Source organism: Dermacentor andersoni, chromosome 9, assembly GCF_023375885.2.
Source record: "Dermacentor andersoni chromosome 9, qqDerAnde1_hic_scaffold, whole genome shotgun sequence".
NCBI classification, from domain to species: Eukaryota; Metazoa; Arthropoda; class Arachnida; order Ixodida; family Ixodidae; genus Dermacentor; species Dermacentor andersoni.
Window position 1 is genome coordinate 64,306,718 of NC_092822.1, and position 25,484 is coordinate 64,332,201.

At 50.3% G+C, this 25,484-nt stretch overlaps 1 protein-coding gene across 3 annotated transcripts in view; it reads right to left on the reverse strand.

Moving 5' to 3' along the window:
• AdamTS-A (ADAM metallopeptidase with thrombospondin type 1 motif A) overlaps nucleotides 1-25,484 on the reverse strand; it is a 379,851-nt gene that overhangs the window by 217,130 nt on the left and 137,237 nt on the right. For all 3 annotated transcript variants that reach the window (XM_055069149.1, XM_055069148.1, XM_050175991.2), the window contains exon 2: nucleotides 22,702-23,276. In XM_055069149.1, coding sequence (XP_054925124.1) covers nucleotides 22,702-23,276 — 575 coding nt within the window. The remainder of the gene's footprint in view (nucleotides 1-22,701; nucleotides 23,277-25,484) is intronic.

Consider the following 25,484-nt stretch of genomic DNA (forward strand, 5'->3'; position numbering starts at 1 on the left):
GGTTAATTAAAACAGGGAAAGAGTGGCAAACATCCCAACAAACATCTAAATTTATCCGCAGCCTTCCAGGAGGCAAGCCCGAGGAGGAAGCAGGACAGGCTATCCGAGTCGTCTGCTCATACACTGTGCGCGCGTCTGCAGCAACAGCGTGCGAGGACACTCAGCAGGCGGCACGGACTAACTACGGTGTTCAGAACGTCACGAGAGAAACGCCAACGACCGGAACTAACTCCGCCTTCAGATGGCTTCGCTAAGGCGCGTATTCAGCGAACAGGATTCGACGCACAACTAAAACACTGAGATGTGGGTGTCCCGATCGCTCATTCCACCTCGTCTTGTTTACGGACACGTAACACGGATCGGCGCCTCGGCCGCTTCGTCTGCTCAACCGAGTAGGCGAGACGGAACAGACGACCAGCCTTCGGGATGACGGTGCGTTCACTGTCGTCTGCTTGGAACAGTACCAAAAAAAAAAGGCCAATTTCGGTACCCGATTTGAATACACCAAGGCCTCGCGAAGCGAAAAGGCAAAATTACAGCTCGTCTCCTGCGAGAGTTGCATTGATAGATGGACCTTGGAAGTGAACGACTTGAACCTTTTCAATAGCGAGCGAAATCCGCGGGGGTGGCATATTTGCATAGCGGAGACAGGCGGATGAATGATAAACTGCTGCGCTCGTCAGACATTTGAGGCTCAACGAAACTTCCCCTGGGGATGCGAGGCTTCGCTGGCGTCGGACCTCCTGGGTGCTGCTGGGAGATTGAGTGGCTCGGGCGTCATACGCGATCCTGCCTGTGATAGGGTTCGTTTACTGGCCCTGCATTTCGTAACACTGATCCGAAGCCACGGTTGCAGCAACCCTTCCCACAAGGTCATTGGCCCGGGATTCGTGTAACGCGGTTTGCGTGTAGTTATACACAAATCTCTCTCTCCCTCTTCTAATGAGAATTATTCGCTCCCTTCTCCTTAAGAATTTGTTAATGACGGGCCTGTCTACGCGGGCTCATTTATTTATTTATTTATTTATTTATTTATTTATTTATTCTTATTCAAAATACCTTACAGGCCCGAGAAATGCGCATTGGATAAGGGAAGCTTCCAAATTTTACATGGTATAGAGAGCATGCAATTATGTTTGTCAATAGTTGTTAACTTTGCTAATTATTGTACAATGAAGAATGAAGTATACACAAAGCCGAGAATCCTCAGAGCAAAAAAAGAAAAAAATGCAGACAACGAGGAAAGCAGACAAGGAGTTACTAAACTAAGAAATGCGTGTGCATGTGGCGACGGAATTTATCTTTGTTAGCTTCAGCTACCAGGTTATCGGGAAGGTCTTTCCACCACAAGCGGGTGACACGTGGAATGACTCGAATAAGTTTAGTCGAGTTTGCAAGCGTAGTTAAAGGCCCTCTAAAGAGGAAGATCAACGTTAATCTCTTCCAGCGGCTGCTGTCACCCTGCTTGAAGGAAGGAGGCTTGGTACGCAAGACGCAAAAGCGAAATACGAGTAGTGACACCATCCTGAAATTCCCGCCCTATCGCAGTGGCGTCATCAATTCCGACGGCGTCTACGAAGAACTAGCCAGCAGATCATCGGCCGAAAAAAAAAAAAATTACTGCCTTGTATTACACACAAACCCGACTCAACTAAGCAGGCTTCGATACACTTTTTTTTTTCTGCACTGAAATGGCACAAACACGAGAAACTGCTTTGAAAGAAGTGACGTCACACCGAGGCTTCCGACGCTTGGGCTCGGGCGCAGATTCAGAAAAGGCCAGTTTGAACGTCATTTTAACGACAAGTAATCAATCCTTTTAAGTTAAATGAAGGCAGATAGAGAGTTGGGGGAAAGCGCTTCACCACTGTACACTGATTTGGTGTTGCTCGCTAGTGTGCCTTTGATAACAAGGTAACGCAGGATGTAAACGTTAGGTCTTCGCAGAAACCAAGTAGGACATCTACCATCACAGCCATGTCATACTCGAATGAACACAAACAACAACAACAAAACAAAACAATTGCGCGTCAGTGACTAACAAACTTGCACGTAAAGCTGTTAGCTTTAGAAATTACGCGACGATATAAGCAGCATACATTCAAAGTGTGTTGCACGAAATAAAGTTATGTTATGTAGTAACTAAATAAGTAACAGTAAGCAAATGAGCAAGCTGTGAGCAAAGTTACCTGACTGTATTTTTCCTTTCGTGTAGCGAGTCTACAGATAGTGTTATGATGGTGCTCACTGTGACTGGACGTTAACTTGTCGCCCAGACCGATGCATCGTACATTCACCGCAGTATAGCAGGCTACACACCATGGATATGGTATAGCAGGTCATGCTGGAATTTCGTCATGTTCTTAAGGTCTGCAGTTTTTCATTTCTGACTTTTTTCTTCCTTTTTTTTCTTCCTTAGTCGCTCTAGCTACTTTATTATGGCGGGTACAGCCAACCCTTCCGTGGCCTATTTTCCCAGGATGTAATAATTTACTAAACAACAAGCAAGAAATACAGCACTGCAGCTGTGTGTCGGCATGTTGACAAACGTACTTGGACAGCATTTGATCATCTCAGACAGGAACAACAACATGCAGGTGTAGATACCACAACGAGTTACCGTGCTGTCTACACCACGGCTCTTTACACATGCTCTTTACACTGTGTCCTCGGGCCGAAATGCTTTCCAACAAAGACAGTACCATTTCCTTCTCGCTGTGCTCGCCTTTGAGGCATTTTCCATCGCCAACCAATCGGGGCCCACCTATCGCTTAAAGGCCACTCAGGACACAATCCGCTGGCTGCCGTACAACCGGCAATATCAAAAACACCTTGACTTCGTGTTCGCTCAAACATGATTCATGAGCAGTTACAATAGCCAGGTGTCGCAAATAATTCATTCCGCCATCACGGACCGCTATCGAATCGCTAATGTCCTCCATCGATCAACGCGACTGTACGACGAACATGCAAATGAGTGCGGTAATTCAGGCTCGTTAATGCGTGGTTATACCCAAAAGGGCGAACGCGCTCAAGGCCGAACCGAAGGGAATCGCAGACAGAGAAAACCCGGTTTTCCACATACGTTAATTACGCCGTGGCAATAAGCATGTATTGGTTAGCAAAACGCTCAATTCGTTCGATGTACCTTGCTTCCTGTCCTTGCAATCGCTCAGACAAGCGCGAGCGTTCGTACACGCGGAAGTCCGGGCGTCCAGAGAAACAGAACGATGGGCGTCCTTCGCGTGAGAACGTGTCATTAGCAAAAGCACTGGAGGCGGCGCAGTCGCAGGTAGGTCGCATACACACAGTGCCTGCTGTGGTCACTTACTAGCCTAACGTGATCGCAGTCGCGCGCTAAATTGTGTCAGCACCGCTGAGACGTGCACCAAACCTTGCGCAACGAGCCGTGCCTGACGCGGAGGAGACGTATCGTAGGGTTAGTTTTTTGTGTCAGCTCATATTTGTATAGAGACCATGAAATGTGGGACAACGGTATCTAATGACTGACGCAGACGCTCGAACCAAACAAACAGCGCAATAAGCAATATAGTCAAAGTGTACAAGCTTATGATTCCGCTGTGTGGTCACATGACGGGCACAATTCAGCTCAGTTCTTTTCTACGGAATTACTAGAGGGAACTCGGGGGCTATTGTCTACGTGGCGGTTCCGCCAGCATGTAAATGATCTCCGATTGGCTCGCTTACGTCCTGCTGGCTTAAAACGGCTTTGCGACTTTACAGAGAGGTGACGTGCAAATGGCGCCGCCAGCTAGCGACGGTTCTCGCGAAGTTATGGAAGCCAATCTCGAAGGCCACGTTTTTGTGTAGCGCAGGCCTTAAAAGCGGTATTACAGCAGCCGTAAAGAAGTCACGGCCGCCTTGTTTTTGGTAACGCAACCTCTCGATCACTTTCGACAAAATGTCGCGCCACAAATGCCACATGTCGCAGTGACTGTGCATGCGCGGAGACACTTACTGCCTTCTTGCATTTAGGAAAAAGAAAGGAAGAAGAACAAAACATGAGTGCCTGGAAATTTAGAAAGCCTTAATAATAAATAAATCCGCAAGAAGATCTTATGAAAAGCACGGAGCTTAGCCAAGTAAATGTTGCCTACTACCCATCATTCTCCTGGTAGGTGAACGATGGCAACGCCAAAGTTCCCCTGTAGCTATCCTTGTGGGAAACTCGATGCGTTGCAGACGAACGCGCCGGAGCAGACGGGCTCGTGGTGCGGACGTATTAGCAGACGACGAAGAAACGAGGTCACCGCAATCAGCCGACAGACGCAGAAGGAATGGGCTCCGCTAGGACGCGGCAAGACGTGGCAGTGGCAACGGCGGCGTGTACAAACATGAGCGACCACTTTCACGCCAATCATGCGCGCGACGAAAACGTCACGGTCGCACGTCAGCGCCGCGAGCACGGGAGCCTAATTAGGCTCATTAGGGCCCGCAATTATTGCTACCGCGACACGCAAAATCGGTGCGCTCTAAAAATAAACGAAAGCTGCTACTGAGCGACGGGCCAACGCTGACCGCTTTTCACCTACAGGCGAAATCACGACTGCGAACCCGGCAGATATATATCGCCGCAGTTATCTGGCGTACGCTTATGTTCTCCAAGTCGCGCAACATATGAATATTTATAAAACGTGCACAGGCGAAGAAAAATTCTGCAAAAACAAGTACAGCGATCACGTAGATATGTCAAGCATCTACAGTCTGCCACAAAGTTTCACGAAACAAGAGGTTTGCGAGAAAAAAAAATGCATCGTATGTAGCTGCGCATATAGCCTTGAACTCAAAGATTCAGTCTCTAGTGGCCCTCGAGACCTGCACAGCTAGAGATTCGTTAAATTAGAAGTGCTGCGTCTAACGAAGTAGAGATGCATACTTGTCGTGAAACTCGTGTCCCGTAGACATTTGTGGCCGCCTGTACGCACATATCGTGAAAACGTTTCTCGCAAAAGCACCGTACCTGCACGTGAACGAGAACGCAGTCATTCAGAAGACGACGTTGGTCCGTTAAGTGATAAAGCGATTTATTTTCATGAAATTAGAAATGTCTACAACTATTGCGTCGCCGCGGTTTATACGAAAATAGATCGTCCAATGAGCAAAGCATGATAACGTGATGTGATCTGAAGAAACGTTCAGACAGTATAGCACGTTGCGTAAATATTCTTAAACAGTCGACATAGAGAAAACATCAGCAAAACGGCACATTCCGAACCTACTGTAATCAAACACAAAACAATCAATTCAATTCAATAATACGAAAATGTGCACCGACGGCATTCCAAGGTAGTGTACGGATTGATTGGGAAGTGCACTCGTACATTTGAACAGCTTTAAAGGTCTACTGGGCTAGTTGATCTGACACGTCGACTGAAAACTAAGCGCTTGTCCTCGTCTGTTCCATGCATCATTGCCTAATTTATTCCCGCTTAGTTTTCCAGTCAACAGAACAGCCTTAAGTTTAATGAACTTACTCTGTGCGAACAAGAAGCCAGCATTGCATATTAGGAAGATCCCTTCTATGCAGTCAACATAGACTCGCCAAGTCATCGTCACAATAATTTTCATGCTACTGCTTGCAATAAGTAAAAACGGCGCCTTTTTGTTATTATCATCGACATGATAAAACATTGTGCAGAAGTTATTCACGATGATAGTTAACATAAGTGCCAAAGAAAGCTAATGACTTTAAGAACGGCATGAGCACGAATGCGGCGCCGGCGTTACCCTAGCACCTGCCCCCACTATATACGGCGACTATAGCTAGCGCCTTCGGACCAATTTAGACCTCTTGGACTAAAGACCACTCTCGGTGAAGCCTCGGATGGGCGGGAAACATTCTCGCGCCCTTCTTTCTCTCTTTTCATCCGTGTATCCCCTTTTTATCTCGTTCACAGACAAACTGTACCAAAACATGTCAGCGTATCACTCGATATTTCGCGCAACGCAATGTCTCCGTACGTGTTGACATCGGCTTTGCAGACGACGCATGACAAGGTCGGCGTCCCACTTCGCGGTTGCGCCAGAAGCACTCCGCAGACGCTTATTTTTCCTCTTCCTTCCCGCCCTTGTGTACTCTCGTGGCCGGCATAATAAAATTTGGAGCTCATTAACCTCCATTCGTCGCCTTTGTGGGTTAATTAATTCCGAAACGGCAACCAGCGGCGGAGGCATGCACCGTCTCAGTTTCGCCACAAGTCAGAATGCGAGCATGAGGTTGCGTATGTGCAGCACCGGAGTGCTTAAACTTGTTCGCGCCGAGTTATTTGAGCAGACGACAGAACCACAAACATCGACTGTTCCGTGGCCTTGACAAATGCCGAGACCTCTCCACATACCTGTCGACAAAAATGTGCGCAGTTAATTTATTCAATGTGTGCGGATGTACGTGCATTAATCTCACTAAAGTTATGCGCCGCAACAAGTGCAAACATGCGCGCTTGTCTCATAGGCAATGCAACGCTCTTCTTCGTCTGCGCCGGTTTAGATGAACAGACGACAGAATGAACACCAACTAAATATGTTCGGTGGTCTCATTGAACCTGGCGCCTCCCATTACGCTACCTGTCAACATAAATTAGCCATACTAATTTATTTTATACGAGCACATTAATCTTGCTGCAGTTGTGCGTTGCCCAAAAATGCACACTGTAGTGCACATTGTCAAACTTCACTTCGTCCGTGTCAGCTTATATGAGCAGACGGCAAGATTAGCTTGCACTGCGCAGCAGCATTTGGTGAACAGCGGCACAACATTAAGCTACCTGGAAACAGAAAAGTATAGAAATAAGTATATACCGGAAAGCAATTACTTGTGCCAACATGCGTATATTCATAAACTTGATGTAGATGTCTGTCGCTGGATTATTTTGAAACCGTATATATTTCGCATGAATCGCGTAAACATTAGCGATAGCATCCATGCAGTTGAAATATTTTAATGACCTTGGAACGACTTTACACTGACTGCGGGTCAAAGTTGCCTGCCGTTTTAATGATACGACCCCTGCGATTTGCTTTACATATTACGGTCGACATTCTCGGAACCTTCGAGGATAAAATGGAAATCCGCGTGGCGAATCGTTTCGAAACGGCTCCGTAGAAGATTATTATATATATAAAGAGGAAGGAAGAAAAGAAAAAAAATAAGGAAAGCACAAACAAACAAACAAAAAATGAAGCACACCAGAACACCACGCTGGAATCCTTTGAGAGGCCAAATATGCGTGGCATTTTTCTGACCTCCCAAGGAGCGCATCTCCGCGTCGCTGTCCCAACCGTGATGCCCGCTTTTTTTTTTTTTTTTTTTTCTTTTCTGGTCGCGATGTTTTCGCGCAAGAAACAAAAATAGAAAAAGCGCGCCCCACCAGCAGGTCATTAATGCGGACCCTAAGTGCACGACCTTTCTTTACTTATCCTCATCTTGAATTATATTCTTTCTTTTCTTTTATTAGATTCTTACCCGATGCACATATCGGCCTTACAACTTCTGTGGGCCAATTCGCCGCGCTTCTCTCTCTAAATCGCGGTTCCTCCACCCGGGAAACACGAACGCGCGCACACGCACGCACGCGCACACACACACACACACACACACACACACACACACACACACACACACACACACACACACACACACACACACACACACACACACACACACACACACACACACACACACACACACGCACACACGCACGCACGCACGCACGCACACACACACACACACACACACACACACACACACACACACACACACACACACACACACACACACACACACACACACACACACACACACACACACACACACATGGCGAGTGAGGAATTTACCCCAGGGGCTGAGAGAAAAGAGCAGAAATGGGGCGCACACGGCACCAGTACCGCCGCCACCACCACCACGGCGCACAGCGCAGGTCTAGCGCGACGAAAGGCAAGCCCAGTTCCACCTCAGAGAACGGCGAGAAGGGAGCACGGTATACACTTCTAGCGGCGACGCTCTCGACAGCAACGGGCGCCGGTCCAGGCCCGACCCCTGTCGCGGCTTTTCAGGAAGGCGTGGGGTGGAGGGGGGCGCGACTAATCGCCCTGCTGCTGAGAACAAGCCCCCTGCGTACCCCCCCCCCCCCCCACCACCCCCACTGATTCCTCGGCGCAAGCTTTCCTGTTTCTCTGACTACAGTATTTAGCTAAAGAGTAGAGAGCGAGAGAGAGAACGTCCTGTTGCGCAACTTGTCCGGCTGACACATTCCGACGAGAGGCCCCGAGACAAACGACTCCGAAGGGGCTCGCACGGGAAAGGGAGCCGACGGGCCAGACGTCGGTGTTCCAAAATGGGTCCGTGAGTATAGTTTGAGCATGTGCACGAGTGCGTGCGTGTGTGCGTGCGAGTGAATAAATGACGGAATGAAGTAACAGGGCAGAGAGAGAGAGAGAGAGAGATGTCATAGATGAATAATGAGTGCGAGAGCAGAAGAACTCGGCTCACGAACTTGCGTTTCAGCGAGCATACGAGTGGTAAATTAGGGAACAAAGAAGTTTATTTGCGACTGACCAACTGAGAAGCTATGAGAGCAGGAGGACGACAGAAATGGCGAAGGCAGGGATGTTACCGAATGAAGTGAGTGAGTGAGTGAGTTGGTGAGTGAGTGAGTGAGTGAGTGAGTGAGTGAGTGAGTGAGTGAGTGAGTGAGTGAGTGAGTGAGTGAGTGAGTGAGTGAGTGAGTGAGTGAGTGAGTGAGTGAGCGAGCGAGCGAGTGAGCTTTTATTTAACGAGAAAATCATTTATCTGAGATAACCGAGAAGATACCCTCCCCAAGAATATAAGAATATAACATACACTTCCCAATACATGGTCCACCGCAATCGACTGACCAACAAATAAATAAATAAGGGAGCAATAAACAACAAACTCCCTTAATGTTTCGTATACTGCTTATTTTCGGCGAACATTAGAAGTGGCTTGTAACATGTCTGACGGATGCAGCGAAGATTTGCAATCCTTGAGAACCGCACACATTCAGAATACAACGGCTGCAGAGAACATTGGCACCACTAGCATCCCATCGGGCGCATTCACGAAGCCATGTTTCATTACACACACTCGTACACTGAATCAAGTAATACGGACAGAACAGTTCCAAACACATAATCACAAGTTACTTCCGGCCCTATTAAGATTATTTATTTCGTGACAGCGCTTATTGCTTCGCGTCGCAGCAGCGGAATGAATGCTCGGCATTTGACGTAACACAGTTTCCTCATCGACTCACATCTGGGAATGTGGACGAATTGTCATAAGTGCGCGGTCATACAGTTTCGGCTCAGCCTGGTCATTCCTGTCAACGACTCTCCATTTTTGGGGGGTGCTTTCTCTTGATGAATAACGCGCTTGCCCTGAATAATCATGGCGCAGCAACTTTTGACTCTGCAGTAGACGAGGAAGTCGTCACGTACGCCAACGACCTCTCTCAGTTCCCAAGACCAACGACCCGTGCTCTGCGTATCTTAATCTCTATGACCGCGGCTGGGCTGCGATACGAACGCTAGTGCGACCTCTTTCTTGCCTCTCTCACGATACAGCAAAAGTTGCTACATTCGCAAGACGTTCGTCTTACTGACAAGTCTGAACTGGGAACGCGAGTTAAGTGCCCTTAATATCGACACGCTTTAAGCCGCGCCCTGGCGCGGGGTTCAGACCCGCAATTCCGAGATGGCGCGCATTCGCAACACGCACAACCCGTAACTCGAAACACCCGTCAAGTGGATACTTAATATCGACACATTTAAGCCCTGCCTTCGGCTCACTGAGCAACGCAGAAGCCGAACGCTATCGTCGACGAGGCGCTGACAGGCACCCATTCGTCAACGATGAGATCTGCCTCGACCGTCTAGCCACTAGTCATCGTTCTTCAAAGCCGTCTGCGTTCCGGTAGAAAGAGAGAAAGGGCTAGCACGGACCCGACATGTGCGCGCATTAGCACGCCGTGGGCACGGTACCGCGGAAAGCAGCCGTAATTGTTTCCGGTGCACTCGCTTGTGAGTTACGGCTTCGGCTTCGTCTTGTGCTCCCACGAAAGCAGAAGAACACAAGCAGGGCCCCTTGCCTTCCGCGAATGGAAACCAGAAACGCCTCAACATACGTGTCGTCTGCTCGCCAAGTTACGCGGAAGGCGAACAGACGACGGCGAGACACGGTTCGTCTGCAACGCCGGCAGACGCACCAACATGCAACCAGCTTGTAGCAGACGACGACCCACGTGGCATGCCATCGCGTGAGGCTCTGGAAAAAATTGCTCGATGCGACATTCTCACTATGCTGAACCTTTAAATCACAGCTATTGCGAAGTTGGCCTAAAAATTTGCGCTATGGTCAGCGACAGTTGCCAGACAGTTGCTCTTGGCAACAGGGGCGCCTGTCGTCAAATCATCCGCGTTTCACCACCGCTCCTAAATCGCACACAATTTGCGAAACACGCCATATGCCTCAGATATCGAGAAACGGCCGGTTAATTGGACCAAATGTTCGGGTCCACAAATCATTGCGTCACGTCTCCACGAAAAAAAAAAGTAATAAACGTGCGTCATCAAACGATCGCCATCTGCCGAATGACACACTTTCATTTCACATTTTTGCGCAATAGATGGCAGAAATGATGGGCGGTCTTCTCTTGATAAATGGCTTGATAACCTACCTAACTCCGCATTTGGTGGCGCCCATTAAGCGTTATGCCGAACGACAGGGGGCGCGACAGTTCGTAGGCCTTGAGACTCGGGGCCAATCGGCCTGCCTGTGTCGAAACATAAAATCCCCATGTAACATTGCCTGAACGCTTCGATAGAACGAGAAAAAAAAGATGGCCGCTCCGGAGAGTCAACAAGTGTACGGGTTAAAAGTGTGGGGGGGCGGGATAGAGAGAGAGAGAGAGAGAGAGAGAGACCCGCGAGACTCGGAAGGAGACCGACGTCGCCGCGCGAGAGTACAGGAGACGAAAGCATCTGATAATGGTGACGGATAGGCGTCCTCGGTTTCCGCATGCACACCGAACCCAGGCCCTCCGTCGACTTCCTGCTCAGAAAAAAGCGATGTTACATGGCGACCTTGGAAGACGAATATGCTAGGCGTGTCTTCGAATTTCAAGAAACGGGTTGTACCTCCGACAAAGGTTGCCCTCACAAGATGCGACTCCTTTCCATATTATTTTGCTTCTTACATCGCTGCCACGCCAGAGAACTGGTTTCTTCATTTCTTTTATGTGCCGAAAATTCTTGTAGGATGCTCAGAATATTCAAAAGAGGGAACGGATCACCCATCCTTCTTTAGCAAGATAAAAAAAAAACATCTGAATAAGAAGACAGATTCCATGTAGCACCACCTATGGCCATGCAAGTGATTTCGCAATCCTGTGAAACTGGCCGCTGTTTCGTAGCGTTGGCTTGCTCTATATTTCCTACTACAGAGTTCTCGCGAATAAGGTAATATTGTATGCGTACAACGACTGGGTCGCCTCTTCGATACAGCACGCTGATACGGCGCGCGCACAACTTAAAAGGTCAGCCATCCGGTTTTTAAAAAAAAATTACGGGGTTTTACGTGCCAGAACCACTTGCTGATTATGAGGCACGCCGTAATGCGGGACTCCGGAAATTCCGCCACCTGGGGTTCTTTAACGTGCACCCAAATCTAAGCACACAGGTGTTTTCGCATTTCGCCCCCCTTGAAATGCGGCCGCCGTAGCCAGGATTCGATCCCGCGGCCTCGTGCTCAGCAGCCCAACCCCATAGCCACTGAGCAACCACGGCGGGTAGCATCCGGCTTGAGTAACCATCGTGTCTTGCGCTTTCTGACGTTTTTATTCGGCTTCACTTTAGTACCCGGCCCACTATATAGAACAACCGTTAGGTATTCGGGCGGTCTGCTCTCCTCCATCAGCAGTTCAGAGCCCGACAGGCAGCATTTCAGTGCACGTTCTGTCACACACTTCACTATAAACACACTTCACTATAAACACAGTTCAATATAAACACACTTCACTATAAACACGGTTCACTATAAGCACAGTTCACTGTAAGCACAGTTCACTGTAAGCACAGTTCACTGTAAGCACAGTTCACTGTAAGCACAGTTCACTGTAAAGGTTGTTCTTGTCCCTAGACGTCCAACATTGCACCGAACTTGAGATTAGCGTTCCGTCGAAACAGCCTATAGATTGCTCATTAAGCCTTCCAAATAAGAAAGGAAACGCACCCACGGACGGTAATTTAAGTCTGACAAGGCACACAATTAAGAGCTCAGCTGCGCGACGTACGGCGGAGCATAGATTAAAACCTAACCTGTCCGGCCACATCAGAGGCAATAGGCTTCCTGTGGTCCTCGGGCAAGTTGCTGCAGCAGCTCAACCCGCGGTCATCTTCCCCGCTAACGCATCGTCCACGCTCAATGCTGCCTCGTACATTTCGGCGTTGGATGTAAGAGCGTAAATTTTTTTAAGCGTTAGACCGCTAAAGACAGGCTGTCAGTTGCCGCAAAGTTTGTTCGAAGCACCTGGATGAGAACCCCTCCCCCAGCCCTCGGCTACCCTTCGTCTTAACTACAGCTTATCTACTGGCCCACACCTGCAGAGGGAAAGCGATCTTCAAAGGGCTGGCCAGCGACGCAGAATTTAGTGGCGTCGATTCGGTGGGCGTGTTTGCCGTTGCGTGTGCACACGCACGGGACACCTTTGCGATATACGAAACGGCGGCAATTACCGGGCGGTGAAAGCGGACGCAGTGCAAACACGAAAATAACTGCTCTGCCGAAAAGGACGTGGATCCAGACGCACGTCGAGAAGCCGCCCATTTAGGCGAAAGTGGTAGATTAAAGGAGATCGTGGGTCCGGAACTAAAAAGAAAGAAAAAAGCAGACAAACAAGGAATTTCGCCGAAGACACGGACAAGGGGAACTTAAAGTTTTGCTATTTCAGGACAAGCGCGCAGTCTCCATCTTGTATATGCTGTCCATTAGAAAAACGTTCATGTAATTAAGACGAATTTAGTTGAGGGCAATAACGTGCTTCCCGAAACTGAACAGTGGTTTATGAGCGACGCTGAGGAGGAGGCCTACGGTTTAATTTTGACCAGCTAACAGCTTTTTTTTTTTTTTTCAACGAGCAGCTTGTGTGTGTGTGTGTGTGTGTGTGTGTGTGTGTGTGTGTGTGTGTGTGTGTGTGTGTGTGTGTGTGTGTGTGTGTGTGTGTGTGTGTGTGTGTGTGTGTGTGTGTGTGTGTGTGTGTGTGTGTGTGTGTGTGTGTGTGTGTGTGTGTGTGTGTGTGTGTGTGTGTGTGTGTGTGTGTGTGTGTGTGTGTGTGTGTGTGTGTGTGTGTGTGTGTGTGTGTGTGTGTGTGTGTGTGTGTGTGTGTGTGTGTGTGTGTGTGTGTGTGTGTGTGTGTGTGTGTGTGTGTGTGTGTGTGTGTGTGTGTGTGTGTGTGTGTGTGTGTGTGTGTGTGTGTGTGTGTGTGTGTGTGTGTGTGTGTGTGTGTGTGTGTGTGTGTGTGTGTGTGTGTGTGTGTGTGTGTGTGTGTGTGTGTGTGTGTGTGTGTGTGTGTGTGTGTGTGTGTGTGTGTGTGTGTGTGTGTGTGTGTGTGTGTGTGTGTGTGTGTGTGTGTGTGTGTGTGTGTGTGTGTGTGTGTGTGTGTGTGTGTGTGTGTGTGTGTGTGTGTGTGTGTGTGTGTGTGTGTGTGTGTGTGTGTGTGTGTGTGTGTGTGTGTGTGTGTGTGTGTGTGTGTGTGTGTGTGTGTGTGTGTGTGTGTGTGTGTGTGTGTGTGTGTGTGTGTGTGTGTGTGTGTGTGTGTGTGTGTGTGTGTGTGTGTGTGTGTGTGTGTGTGTGTGTGTGTGTGTGTGTGTGTGTGTGTGTGTGTGTGTGTGTGTGTGTGTGTGTGTGTGTGTGTGTGTGTGTGTGTGTGTGTGTGTGTGTGCGCGCGCGCGCGCGCGCGTCTCCTCACCGAAACGCGGCTGTCATCGCGGAGCGTGCCCAAGCAGTGCAGAAAGATATTTCAGAAAATACAATTCTTTTTGTTGCACCCTTTGTTTAGCTCACCGCAAGGCGTCTACACGGAAACGTCTATTTACCGATCAACGACGACAAACACATAGCTATATGGAGAACCGCTCTACACGGTGCTCAACTCATGTCGCATTCTTGTCGCTTACAACAAGTGCGGAGGAAAGGCGCAAAGGGGGGTCGTCGCAACGGAGACGAAGCAAGAAGGGCCCGTAACAGCCAAGTTGCAGACGCCGGCGCCATCCATCGTGGGGCAGTGTTCTCTTTTAGAAAGCAGGCAAAAGCCCGCGGACACTCCCGAAATGAACGTTACAGAGTAGGAGGAGTCCCGACAACGGAAACGGTGAATGAGGAGGCGTGCGTCGCGGACAGATTTACTGCTCTCCGTGAGGCCTTGGGACAAAGAAACACGCAAACAAACTGGGCTCTGTTCGCGAACGGAAACAAACAAACAAATAAAAGGAGACCAGGAGCCCCCGCAGGAAGAAAGAGAGAGAGAAAGCAGGATAAAGGAAGAAAGCACTTGTGCCCTGAACAAAGAGCGCCGCTGTCCCTCCCCCCCCCCCCCCCCCCCAACTCCTCAGAAGCCTCTCACCACGCGCAATTCACTGGCCTCGTTACGTAATGGTTCGCTTTCTCTCTACCCCCCCCCCCCCCCCCCCCGCAAAACAGTTTTCTCCTCGGTGCGTTTTTTTTCTTTTTCATTTTGCTAGTCTTCAGAGCAGAGCACAATTTTAAACTTTCACGGTCAGTGCTGGTGGACTCAGTGGTGCGGTCGCGCAGTTATGCGCGATCACCGACAAGCCCACTTCCATCGCAATATCGATGTTTTTTTTTTATCTGTGTTTCGAGCCATCCTTATATAGCCTAAAGAGGAACGAGGCACTGTCTAGGGGAGCACCAAAGTCAGCAGTATAGAAGGGAAGGGAAAAGTTAAGAATGAAAAATGTGCAGGAGGAGGAGGAGGAGGGGATCGAGAGATGATAGCATGGCGCACTTATTACGCACTCCTTTGTGCAATTCGCGAACTCGGCTCCATCACCCCCTCGGCACTAAACTTTCAACAGCGGCCGCAACGAGAAAGTTTGCTTCATGTTTGCTTGCATCATCCCCCAGGAGTCGCTCGAGCGAGAAGATAGGGAGAGCGCGCCCGTAAATCAGCGCCGCGGAGCCAATCGACGACAGCCGAACGCTCGCCGGTGGCGCCCTCTGGGTGTCCTTGGCGCAACCATACCGGGGCTAAATGGGAATGCCTTCTGAAGATGTGCATCGCGGAGAATGCGTTTGGTGCGCCTTGGCTTCAAAATTGAAAAAAAAAAAAAAAAAAACGCAGTCGACCGGGCAATTTGAGAGTGCCTCTGAAAGTGCGCGTCGAGGGGGGACAAAAGGAAAGAGGGACGAAAAGGCCGTTGAAGTGGAAGGGGAAATATTTGTCGGTAAGAGAGAACGACAGAGAGAGGGAGCACAGACAAAGAGTAAACCTCGTTTTTTTTATTCTCACAACTATAAATGAAGCTTCTCTGCTTAGCCGTGCACTTTGTTCTCGATCGAATTTTGCAACAACAGTCAAGTTCCGGTCCACGTCGTTTGATAGAACAATCGCCATTATTGTTTGCCGCGTTCTCCAGAGTGGCAGCTGCTGCGCAATTAATGCCCACACCGAGCACTACAGAGAAACGCGCTCCATGTCGCGATACGCATGGAGTGCACGACTTCTACCTCAAGCTGACTTTAAAGGGAATCACTAAACAGCTCGACCTAGAGAGAGAGAGAGACAAAAGGGGAGGAAAGACAGGGAGGTTACCTCGACCTAGAGTATCCTCACAAACCTCTGCGCTTCTTTGGCGACGGCAAGAATAAGGTATTCCCCGGGAAAAAAAAACGAAAGAAAATATTAATGACGTCACCATAGCCACCCTTATTGCCAAGATACGTCAGCAAATTTTGCTCTGCGTCACAACGTCACGAAAACGTCAGAGACGCCAGGTCCGGCGTTTCCGAGACCGACATAAGAATCAAATTACTTGCCAAGTTTAATCTTTTGATGCGAGAATAAAGAGCGTGTGATTAACTTCGAAAACATTCGCCTGCACTGGTTTAAAAACGCAGCCACGGCTCCCCCACCTCCCTCACTGTCAGTATGTTCTTCAACTTGCCACAGCGCTTGTTCCATGTCTGCCTCATTTCGTTCCGTCTAAGGTACGCACCTGTTAAGCCTACAAGTGCGCTTGTTAGACCTGCGATATGTAGTTTTTTTTTTATCCTAATGATGTGCCACAATATTCCGAACATTATAAATACTCACAGAATGAGGATCCGGCAAGTAAGTTCTGCGGAAGTCCGCGAGGTGGAGGAAAATTCATGAAGGAGTGCACCGGCTTAAGGCACCGTTTATAGTGTCCTTGTGTATAGTGTCCCTCCCACACGCACTCAGTGCTTACTCTCTCCCTTTCTTCCTCCTTTCTATTCCCCTTTCCCCCACCCCTAGTGTAGGGTAGCAAACCGGATGCTCTTCTGGTTGACGTCCCTGCCTTTCCTATCTTTGCTTTCTCTCTCTCTCTTTCATGAAAGAGAAAGGTGCCATCCGCCGGACTGTAGCATGAAACTATATACAAAGAAAACCCCTACGGGTTTCCCAGAAAGCACTGTGTATGTGTGTGTTGTGCGTGTGCGCGTGCGCGTGCGTGCGCGTGTGTGCGTGCGCGTGAGAAAGCTTTTTTGCTTTTTCTATTCCTTTTCTCTCGTCTACTGCATCCCTTTCCACCTCCCCCAGTACAGGGTAGCTAATTGGAGATAACATATGGTTAACCTTCCCGTCTTTACTTTGCCTCTCTCTCTCTCTCTTCGCAGTTGAAGAGAAATGCTTTCTGGTCCACGATTCGAAGCCGCGAACGACGCCTCACCGGTAGGAGAACGCCAACACGGTAAAACGTTGGTCCCGGGTTCGAATCCCCAAACCAGGGCGAATTTTTCTTCAGCTGCGAAGTTTCTGAGATATTCGTATGGGTTTCCTTTATATATCGCTTCGTGCAACAGTCCAGTGGGTGAATTTTTGTTTCTTTCAAGAACCAAGAACTGCATGCACGCACATTTAATGAGGCTTCTAGTAACTACACAAATTTTGAAATCACCGCCTCAACAGAAACGCAGGGTCAGGAAACCATGGCACTCATCCTATCGAACACGACACTATACGCTCCTGCAACATGCATACATGTATACCCTTCTGACGTCGTTGACCAAGCTAGATATGGTAAAGCTACTCAAGGTCTGCCTTGCGCAATACAGAACTTGTTTTCTGATGCTACAGCAGAAGCAAACAAGTTCTGCGGTGAATGCTTGACAGTGTTTGATCGTACCTCTTTCGTTTTCATTGTTCGTTGTTACCAGCGACGCTATCAATGTCTATCATCCACTGTTTAATGTGACTTATAACGCATGTTCGTCGTTGGACATGTTTCGCTTCAGCGAGCCAAGGCCTCAGTCAGGAGGTTTATTCCCTCATTTGCTCTTGCGTTGCGGGCGAACTGTGTATTAACTGCGCGAACGTAAATGAAATGAAACCAGCTTTCCAAGCAACGCGTTTCACCGAGCTCCGCCGTCTCCGGCCAGACTCAGTTTCGCTCTCAAGATTGACGAGTCCGTAGGCCGAACTCGATGTATTCTTTGGATTACAGGGGGCGCGGGAAACGTTTGGGACGGGGACAGAGTGAGGAAGAAAACGGGTGGTCTGCCGCAAGGGGGTCATTCGCTGCGGACGCGATGGTGCCAGGGGCTGCATCCGGCGCAGCTGGATACAGTGTATTCCGGCGAGAGGAAAAGGACGTGCGCATAGCCCATCGCCCCCCCCCCCCTCCCCAAAAAAAAAAAAAAAAGAAGAAGAAGAAAAAGCCAAGCACTCGACTTACGTCGTCTCCACGACTCCGAAAGACGCTCAATCTTACTTCGTTGCGCGCGGAGGAGTTACGTGTGACTGAGAGCGAGGCAGACGCCCGTGCTTTTGTTGGCATGGTGTCTTTTTATTTACTTTCTCTGAAGAAATAAATTTCAAGAGCGGTGCGCGCTTGCGAGCATCTAGCGGTTGAAAGCACTCAGACACTCAGACAAAGGAAACGCGGAGGGCTCATCGACGCAACTGCCTTTCCACCGTGGTCCTCTTCGCGCTCAAGTTGGACGTAATGCTGACCGCGTTGATCAGCGACTCTGGCGTTCTACTACCGAGTGCGAGGTTGCGGGTTCGCCTCACGGTGACGGCGGCCGCTCTTCGAAGGCGCCAAAACTCAAGACGCTCGCACACGTCAATGAAACCGAGTCGGTCGAATTTAATCCGGAGCCTTCCACTATTGCCTTCCTCAGAGGCCACTGCGGCGGTTGGAGTTCATATATGTTTATGGAAACAGACTTATCGAAGATCTCCCGCGAGAGATATCCTAATTCTGTCGCGTCAGCTGGATTACTTGAAGAGGTTTGGACGCCGCGTCCAAGGCAGCTTACACAGTGGTGCCGGCTAACGTCCAAATTTTCATTAACTTTTTAAGTATTCACTTTAGAACACATGTTCCAATCGCGGAATTGAAGACAAGCAACTTTGTTGTATTCGTCTATATCAGTTCTCGTTGCGCCGTCGTAGTGTCATCGTTTACCCGAGGCATCTCCTTACCCTGGCTTCACGCTCACCCATATGGCGAAGAAAAACCTTCGCCCCACCTCAGCCAGGAGGGGATCGAACTCGCATTCCTGCGGCCACGTGCAGTTGTGTACAGGACGCAATAAACAGAGCGAAACTTCACCCGCTCGCCTTCTGACGCTCGGAGACCAGCGGCGTCCGTGCACGCGCGTATTTTGGAGGCTATACATCACGCAGGCAAGAGTATACTGCGCGGGACGTAGACGACGTTGCGCGCGCATCGCAAGTCAGCAGAATAGTCATTACCGAAAGGGCGTCGGTGCCCGCGCAGCGAGAACCTGCTACTGCCGCAGTGTAAAAATGATCGTGGAGCAAGGGGGCGACAGTCGCAAAGAAGTCTGTCGATCGTTCACCGTTGCACGAAGTCACCATTCCCGCGGTTCCGGTGGCAGATCTTGCACGAAGATATAGTTCGCAGAATAATCGGGCTGAGCGCGCGCCTGCTAACGCATTTGCTCGGCCCGTTTCCGCACCAGGCACCAAGCATAAGCGACGAACGGCCAGCTGCTAGCTGGAATCGCCGCATTTGCGGCAGTAGCCGCAGAAGTCGCGCTCAAGGCACGGTGCAAGGCCTCGCTGCATACGGTCTTCGTGGCCCCGAATTCGCAGCCCGCTCCATTAATCTTCGGGCAGCTACGCATTCTAGGAGCGCGGAGCGCGCGCGCTCAATGACCGCGTGCGAGAATTGAAATGGCGGCGCTTATGTATGGATATATATATATGTCTGTGCGTGCGAGCCCGCTGAAGACAGAGGACTCGGGGGTGGAGAGGGGGTGTAGTGACCGTTTGCCTCGTGCTAGCGCGGATGCCACGGATGCTAACGCCTGCGCAAATGGTCTGCGTGTCTGTGCGTGCGAGCCCGCTGAAGACAGAGGACTCGGGTGTGGAGAGGGGGTGTAGTGACCGTTTGCCTCGTGCTAGCGCGGATGCCACGGATGCTAACGCCTGCGCAAATGGTCCGCGCGCGCGGGGGGCGCGATAGAATGCAGACGTATGGTGGAAATAATGCGAGGCAATTCGGTCAAGGTTTCCGGGAGGCGAACCACTCGCACCACGCCGCGTCGCTATATAGTTCCGAGACCGCGCAGACGAAATCGGTTTGGCAAACGTGAAACTCGTCTGCAGACTATTTGTTACTTGCTCATTGTTACTAAATGGAGAATAAACTAAAGCTGTAGCTTGTGTGTATATGAGTGGGGAGAAACGAGGGGGAAAAAAGAAGTAAGAAAGAAAGGTTACCAATGAAAATGGGGTGCAATCGATATATGGCGCGGAATCGTGATGGTACACAGTCTGCCGCTACAGCAGTAGCCGTATGTATAGGCTGTCAGACTGCGACCAAACGAATATACTGTGTGTTCGAGCCGAACAGCCTTTGTGTGCTGTTGCGGCGGCCGCTGCCAAATTCCGAACGGTCAACACGGTAGTTACACCATTGATCGCTATTGCACCACTGCTAGGCAATGCGGGCTGCTTGCAGTAGCTGATCCTGGCTCGTGACGTGTCTATCAACCTATACAGGGTGTCTCAGCTAACATTAGCCAAACTCTTCAACGAAAAAAAAAAGATAGAGGTTAAAAAAAACGTGGGCCAAGACACGATCTTAAAGCCTACGGTGTTCGATCATCAGGCCTATGCAGACCCAGCACCGTGAGTCTTATAACTGCATCGCGCACCGCGTTTCTTATTTTTATTTACGCTGAAAAGCTTGGCTAACGTCAGTTGGGACACACGGCGTAATGACGACACGAGACATATAGGCTTGTTCCCACGGGTCGTCAAGTTACTAAGCGCTGACCTGGTCTGCTCGTCCCTCTCACAAGTGTGCCCCTCCGATGCTGCCACAAACGAACACAAGTTGGAGGACGCGCCTCGCACCGCCCGACCTTTGAACGTTGCTGCAGAGACGCTGCGTCGCCAGCGAGGCGCGGGGGCGACGTACGCAGCCACGTCGATCTCGCTTTCTTCGTGGCGGCAACAAGGAGGCGCGGCCAACAACGGGTTCCTGGCGGCGACACTTGTCGGCAAGCAGCTTGCTCGCCTGTTCGGGACAGTTGACCTTCGTTGACTCGGAGCCGAGCAAACGACCCCGTGTGCATGGCGTGCGCTCACAGTCACCAGCACGGCGTGGCGAGTGTAACACAGCGCGCTTAGTCGTGCCGTCGACCACGCGTGTAGCAACAACAGAGCCGGGCTTCCTCGTCCGCTTATATAGCGCCCCGAGTGTGCGTGTGTACTACAGCACAGCTGTGCGACGCTCCCAACTTTCTCGGCTGTCTCTAGGTACGCGGTTCGTTTTTGTCGGGCGCCAAGATGTCTGCCGAGGAGAGGAATCATCCATCTTGTCGTTACTAGAAGTGGAGCATACCGAACCGCTATACACACTCCGCCTCACCAATTGTGTGCAGTGCGAAGAAGCGCTAAGGCTCGGGTCAGCCAATCAGCAACAGTGCGCTCCAGAGAACGAGCCACGGCTCGCCTACATGTGCGTCACTAATTCTCGCGCGCGGAGCGCTATCCGAAGCGGACAACGGTGGAGTCCTACCTGGTGGTTCTGTCTGGCGGTTAGCTCACGCGACCCACTGCTATACGCGGATTTGGTGAGGTGAAGTACAAGACGACAAGACTGGCCAGCGCCCATCGAATAGCATAACAGCCTGTCGGCTGCTCTACCCCAGCGAAGCAACGACCGCAGCTTTTTAGGACGTATGTCGGACTGTGTTTAAGCACTAAAAATTGTCGCGGCGAGGTGACAGGTTCGTTCAGCAACACGCGGATTTTGCGCAGCGTTGGTCATACGTATACTCCTGTGCCCGAGCAGGCGGATAGCGCCCTGACAGTCTGTTGATGCGAAAGCATTATATGGCTCATGGGGCGGAAAGTCTGGCGTTGTTGGCGTGACCACACGATGGTCCAAATAGGACTACGAGCCCTCGACCTTAGGTGGGAGTTGAACCCACGACCTTTGCTGTTAAGGCGATGTTCATTAAGGCACCGTTAATGAAGGTACGGCTAAGGCCCTCGTACCCAGGACCTTGCGTTGCGCGCACCTTGTGACGAACACCGTTGGTCACGTGACGTCGCGGCGCTTCAGCTGACGTGGCCGCAATTGTTTCGCATTCATCCACGCAGGGATAATTAAGTGCCCCTTGAATTTTTTACTTCGCATCCTGATTCCCATTGAATGATCTGTCCAATGGGAGGGGAAGGAAGCGACCGCGGTACGCTTAGCAATCAAGTTACGGATAACTAAGTAGCCCAATTCTTCGCTGAGTTGATGGGCGGTTGTATACTGCCGAAGTCTGTACCTGTACAGCGCGGTTAAGAGCGCTTTCCTTCCCACGTGATAAGGCCGACAGCGGCAATATAGCTCCCGCGATCGAGTGATCAAACGAACCGAAGCCGCTCAAGGGAACAGCAGTCAGCCGTAGCAACGACTTGTGTAACGGTCGTTTGCTGCCGACTCTGTGCGCGGCTAAGCGATGAAAATCTGCCATGCACACGGGCGCATACAGAGCGGGAGCCGTGGGAGCCCGGGCCTCCCTGAGACATGCCGACTGACAGTATACTCAGCGCGCGGAGAGACCCACCCCCCTTGTCCTCTGTATGCTTTGATAAGGGCTCTGGACCCACCCTTGCCATTCAATGACCACTCCGTCGTAGGGGGAGACGACCGCCTTGTACCACTGAGGGCAAGCATCCTCGTTGAAAAAAACGGGTATGAAATACAGAAACAGATGATAGAACCGATCGAGTCTGTTATGCACCGTTCAAACGTTTTCGCGCTTGTAGCGGCGACAGCGCGAAATAAACACGCGCGACCGAGTTGTACCGGCCACCGGCACCGCAGCCACCGGTAGTTCCAACGAGTTCCAGGTCAACCGTTCGCTGCTCAGTTCGTATAGATCTCCATAAACGAAAAAGAAGAAAGAAAAACCTGGCATGCACTGACCATTCCGTGGCAGAGGGAGACGACCGCCTTGGACCCGGGCTCGCCGACCACTTCGCCCGAGTAGAAGCAGTTGCGCACATCGTCCGCGCCGTCGGCCTCGTTCTCGGCGTCCCCGTCTTGGAGCGGCACCAGGTCTCGTGCATCCTGCCCACCAGGGGCGTCCCTGTACCGGAGCGCCAGCAGCCGCGGGGACACGTGACTCGAGTCCCTCCACAGGCGCAGCGTGAGCCCCGGTTCGACGCGCCACAACACGGGGCCGTCTTTGTTGCGGAGGCGATGTCCACCGCGCGACCTCCGCGAAGACCCGGCCGACGGCCAGGAGGAGCGCCGCCACCGATTCGAGGACGTGGACGACGCCCTGGACGCCGTCGCCGGACGCGAAGATGATGACAATGGTGAGGAGAAAGGTTGAGAGGAACTAGTAGAGGCAGTGGCGGAGGAGGAGAAGAATGTGGAGGGAGCATGTTGCCAGCGGCTGGTCGCGGGAAGACCGTGCCGCCTCGTCCTGGACACGGACGGCCGCGGGTAGTCCAGAGGCTCGGGGAACACGGGCCTTGTTCGCGGCAGAGAGGAACCTGCGGAAAAACAAAAGGAACGAAAGGGGTTGCGTCATTCATCCGCTAAAGAAATCGTTGTAATAATTATGTTGCATTCTCGGGCGAGTTTTTGTTGCATGCAATAAAGGTTCTGCTAAAGCACAACTGAATTTCGTGAATGATTTCTAGAAGCGATGTCTAGGTAGATATACATATATAGACAGGAACAAGGCGGTGAACACCAAGATATCTCCTGTTGGCTAACCTGTCTATGCAGGGGCCGTATAATATTCTGTAGTCCGTGACAAGCTAAAAATGCAGCGGTAAATACACCGATGTCTCAGCTGAAGAGATATAGGTGTATATATGCCTATTACGTTTGCTCATTTCCGTGACGTCACAGCTAGCGAGACGTTCTGCATTATCGCCGTCTCTCGGTAACTATGTTTTCAAGAGCGGAAGACCACCCGGCAGGTGCAGCCCAGTTTCACAGGCGGAGCTTCTACTGGATTCTTATGGTGTCACCGAATATACAGACGCGCTTTATTTGGGATATGCGCCGTGCAAAGCCCGTATGGCCCTCTGCCTGAGTGCAGACGTTCCCGTCAAGTGCGCTATGTTCCACGGTAAGAAGGCAAACGGTAAAAACGCGCGCTTCTCGTCGTCCTTTTTTTTTAACCATGAAATGCTTTTAGCTCCCATTGTCGGCGACTTTCAAGTGACCTTGAGCCAAAAGCCAGAGCCGTTATCCGGGCACTCAAACAAGAACACCCGGACAACCAGTCAAAAACTTAAGAAAATGCGTTCTCCGGCCCCCAACCCTTTGTACAGGACGGCATTACATACGCTAGTTACTGCCCAAACAACTTACAAAAAAACTTCTGGTTCTCCCGTAATCGAGAGTAGATGTAAGCATGATATGGCAACCGGCAAAGCAGATTGGACACGATACTCTCCACAATCTTAACATGGGTGTAGTGCATGTTCGCAACGGCACACCCCGCACTGCACTGGTCCATATGGACGCTGCCCAGCTAGAAGAAAACCGGCTGAAGGCAGCACGCCAGGCAGCGAAAGACGCCATGGAGACAGAGTACACTGCGCAGCTAGAAGAACATTTCCTGAAGGAGGCGCCACGAAGCGTGGCGCCATCTCTCAATGCGATGCAAAACCAGCGCCGCGGAACTCGCGGACCGCTGGCGTTCAACAGAGCGCAGGCAACCCTCTCAGCGCCAAAAGATGACAATTAAGTGAATAGTGCCCTGTATCTGCCTTTTGAACGTCGCTATTGGAAATTACAAATAAAACTGCAGCGTGCTAGAAGTTACAGCTTGAGTGATACTGTGAATAAACATTGGGGACAACTCGGAATCAATATTTTTTGTAACTTCTTTGGACAGTAACTAGCTTATGTAATGCGGTCATGTACAAAGGGTTGGAGGTCAGAGACCACATTTTCTTAAGTTTTGACTGGTTGCCCGGATGTTCTCGTCTGAGTGCCCAGATAACGGCTCTGGCTTCTGGTCACTTGAAGGTCGCCGACAACGGGAGCTAAAAGCATCTTATACTTAATGTTGCTTCTGAGTTCTTCCTAATGTTTGTTTATAATATCACTCAAACTCTATCTTCTAGTACACTGAAGATTAGATAGATAGATAGATAGATAGATAGATAGATAGATAGATAGATAGATAGATAGATAGATAGATAGATAGATAGATAGATAGATAGATAGATAGATAGATACTTGATGAAAAAATCTGGCGCCACAACGGTTGATCTTGGGCTTGTTCGTACAACACTAGCATGAAGCTCTAACAGGATAAAAGCACGAATGGACGCCACAAGAAAAAGGGAACCCGACAGAGCTGCAGATACATTTTTTGGTTCTCAACGTAATAGCCTTAGATAATGTGAAGGACGTCGAGGAGGCGGTTCAGAAGAAGGTACGAGCTACGGACTGGCAAAACGTAAATGGACCGGACAGAGAAAGAACACGAGAGGGAAGCACTAACCGGCGCCCAAAACATGTGTAGATCCGTGTCCCGCTTTGCATGTCTTTTTTTCCTGTTGTCCTTGCACGCGACCCCACAATTCTCTGGATTCGATACGCCAGTGTTTACATGTCCTGAGCGAGACGACGGACTCCCCCCCCCCCTCCCCCACATTCACCCTGTCTCTATCTACCCACTTCCTAGCAGAATCAATGCGATTTGCCTTCTCAGCGCTTTGCTAGCCTTTTAAATG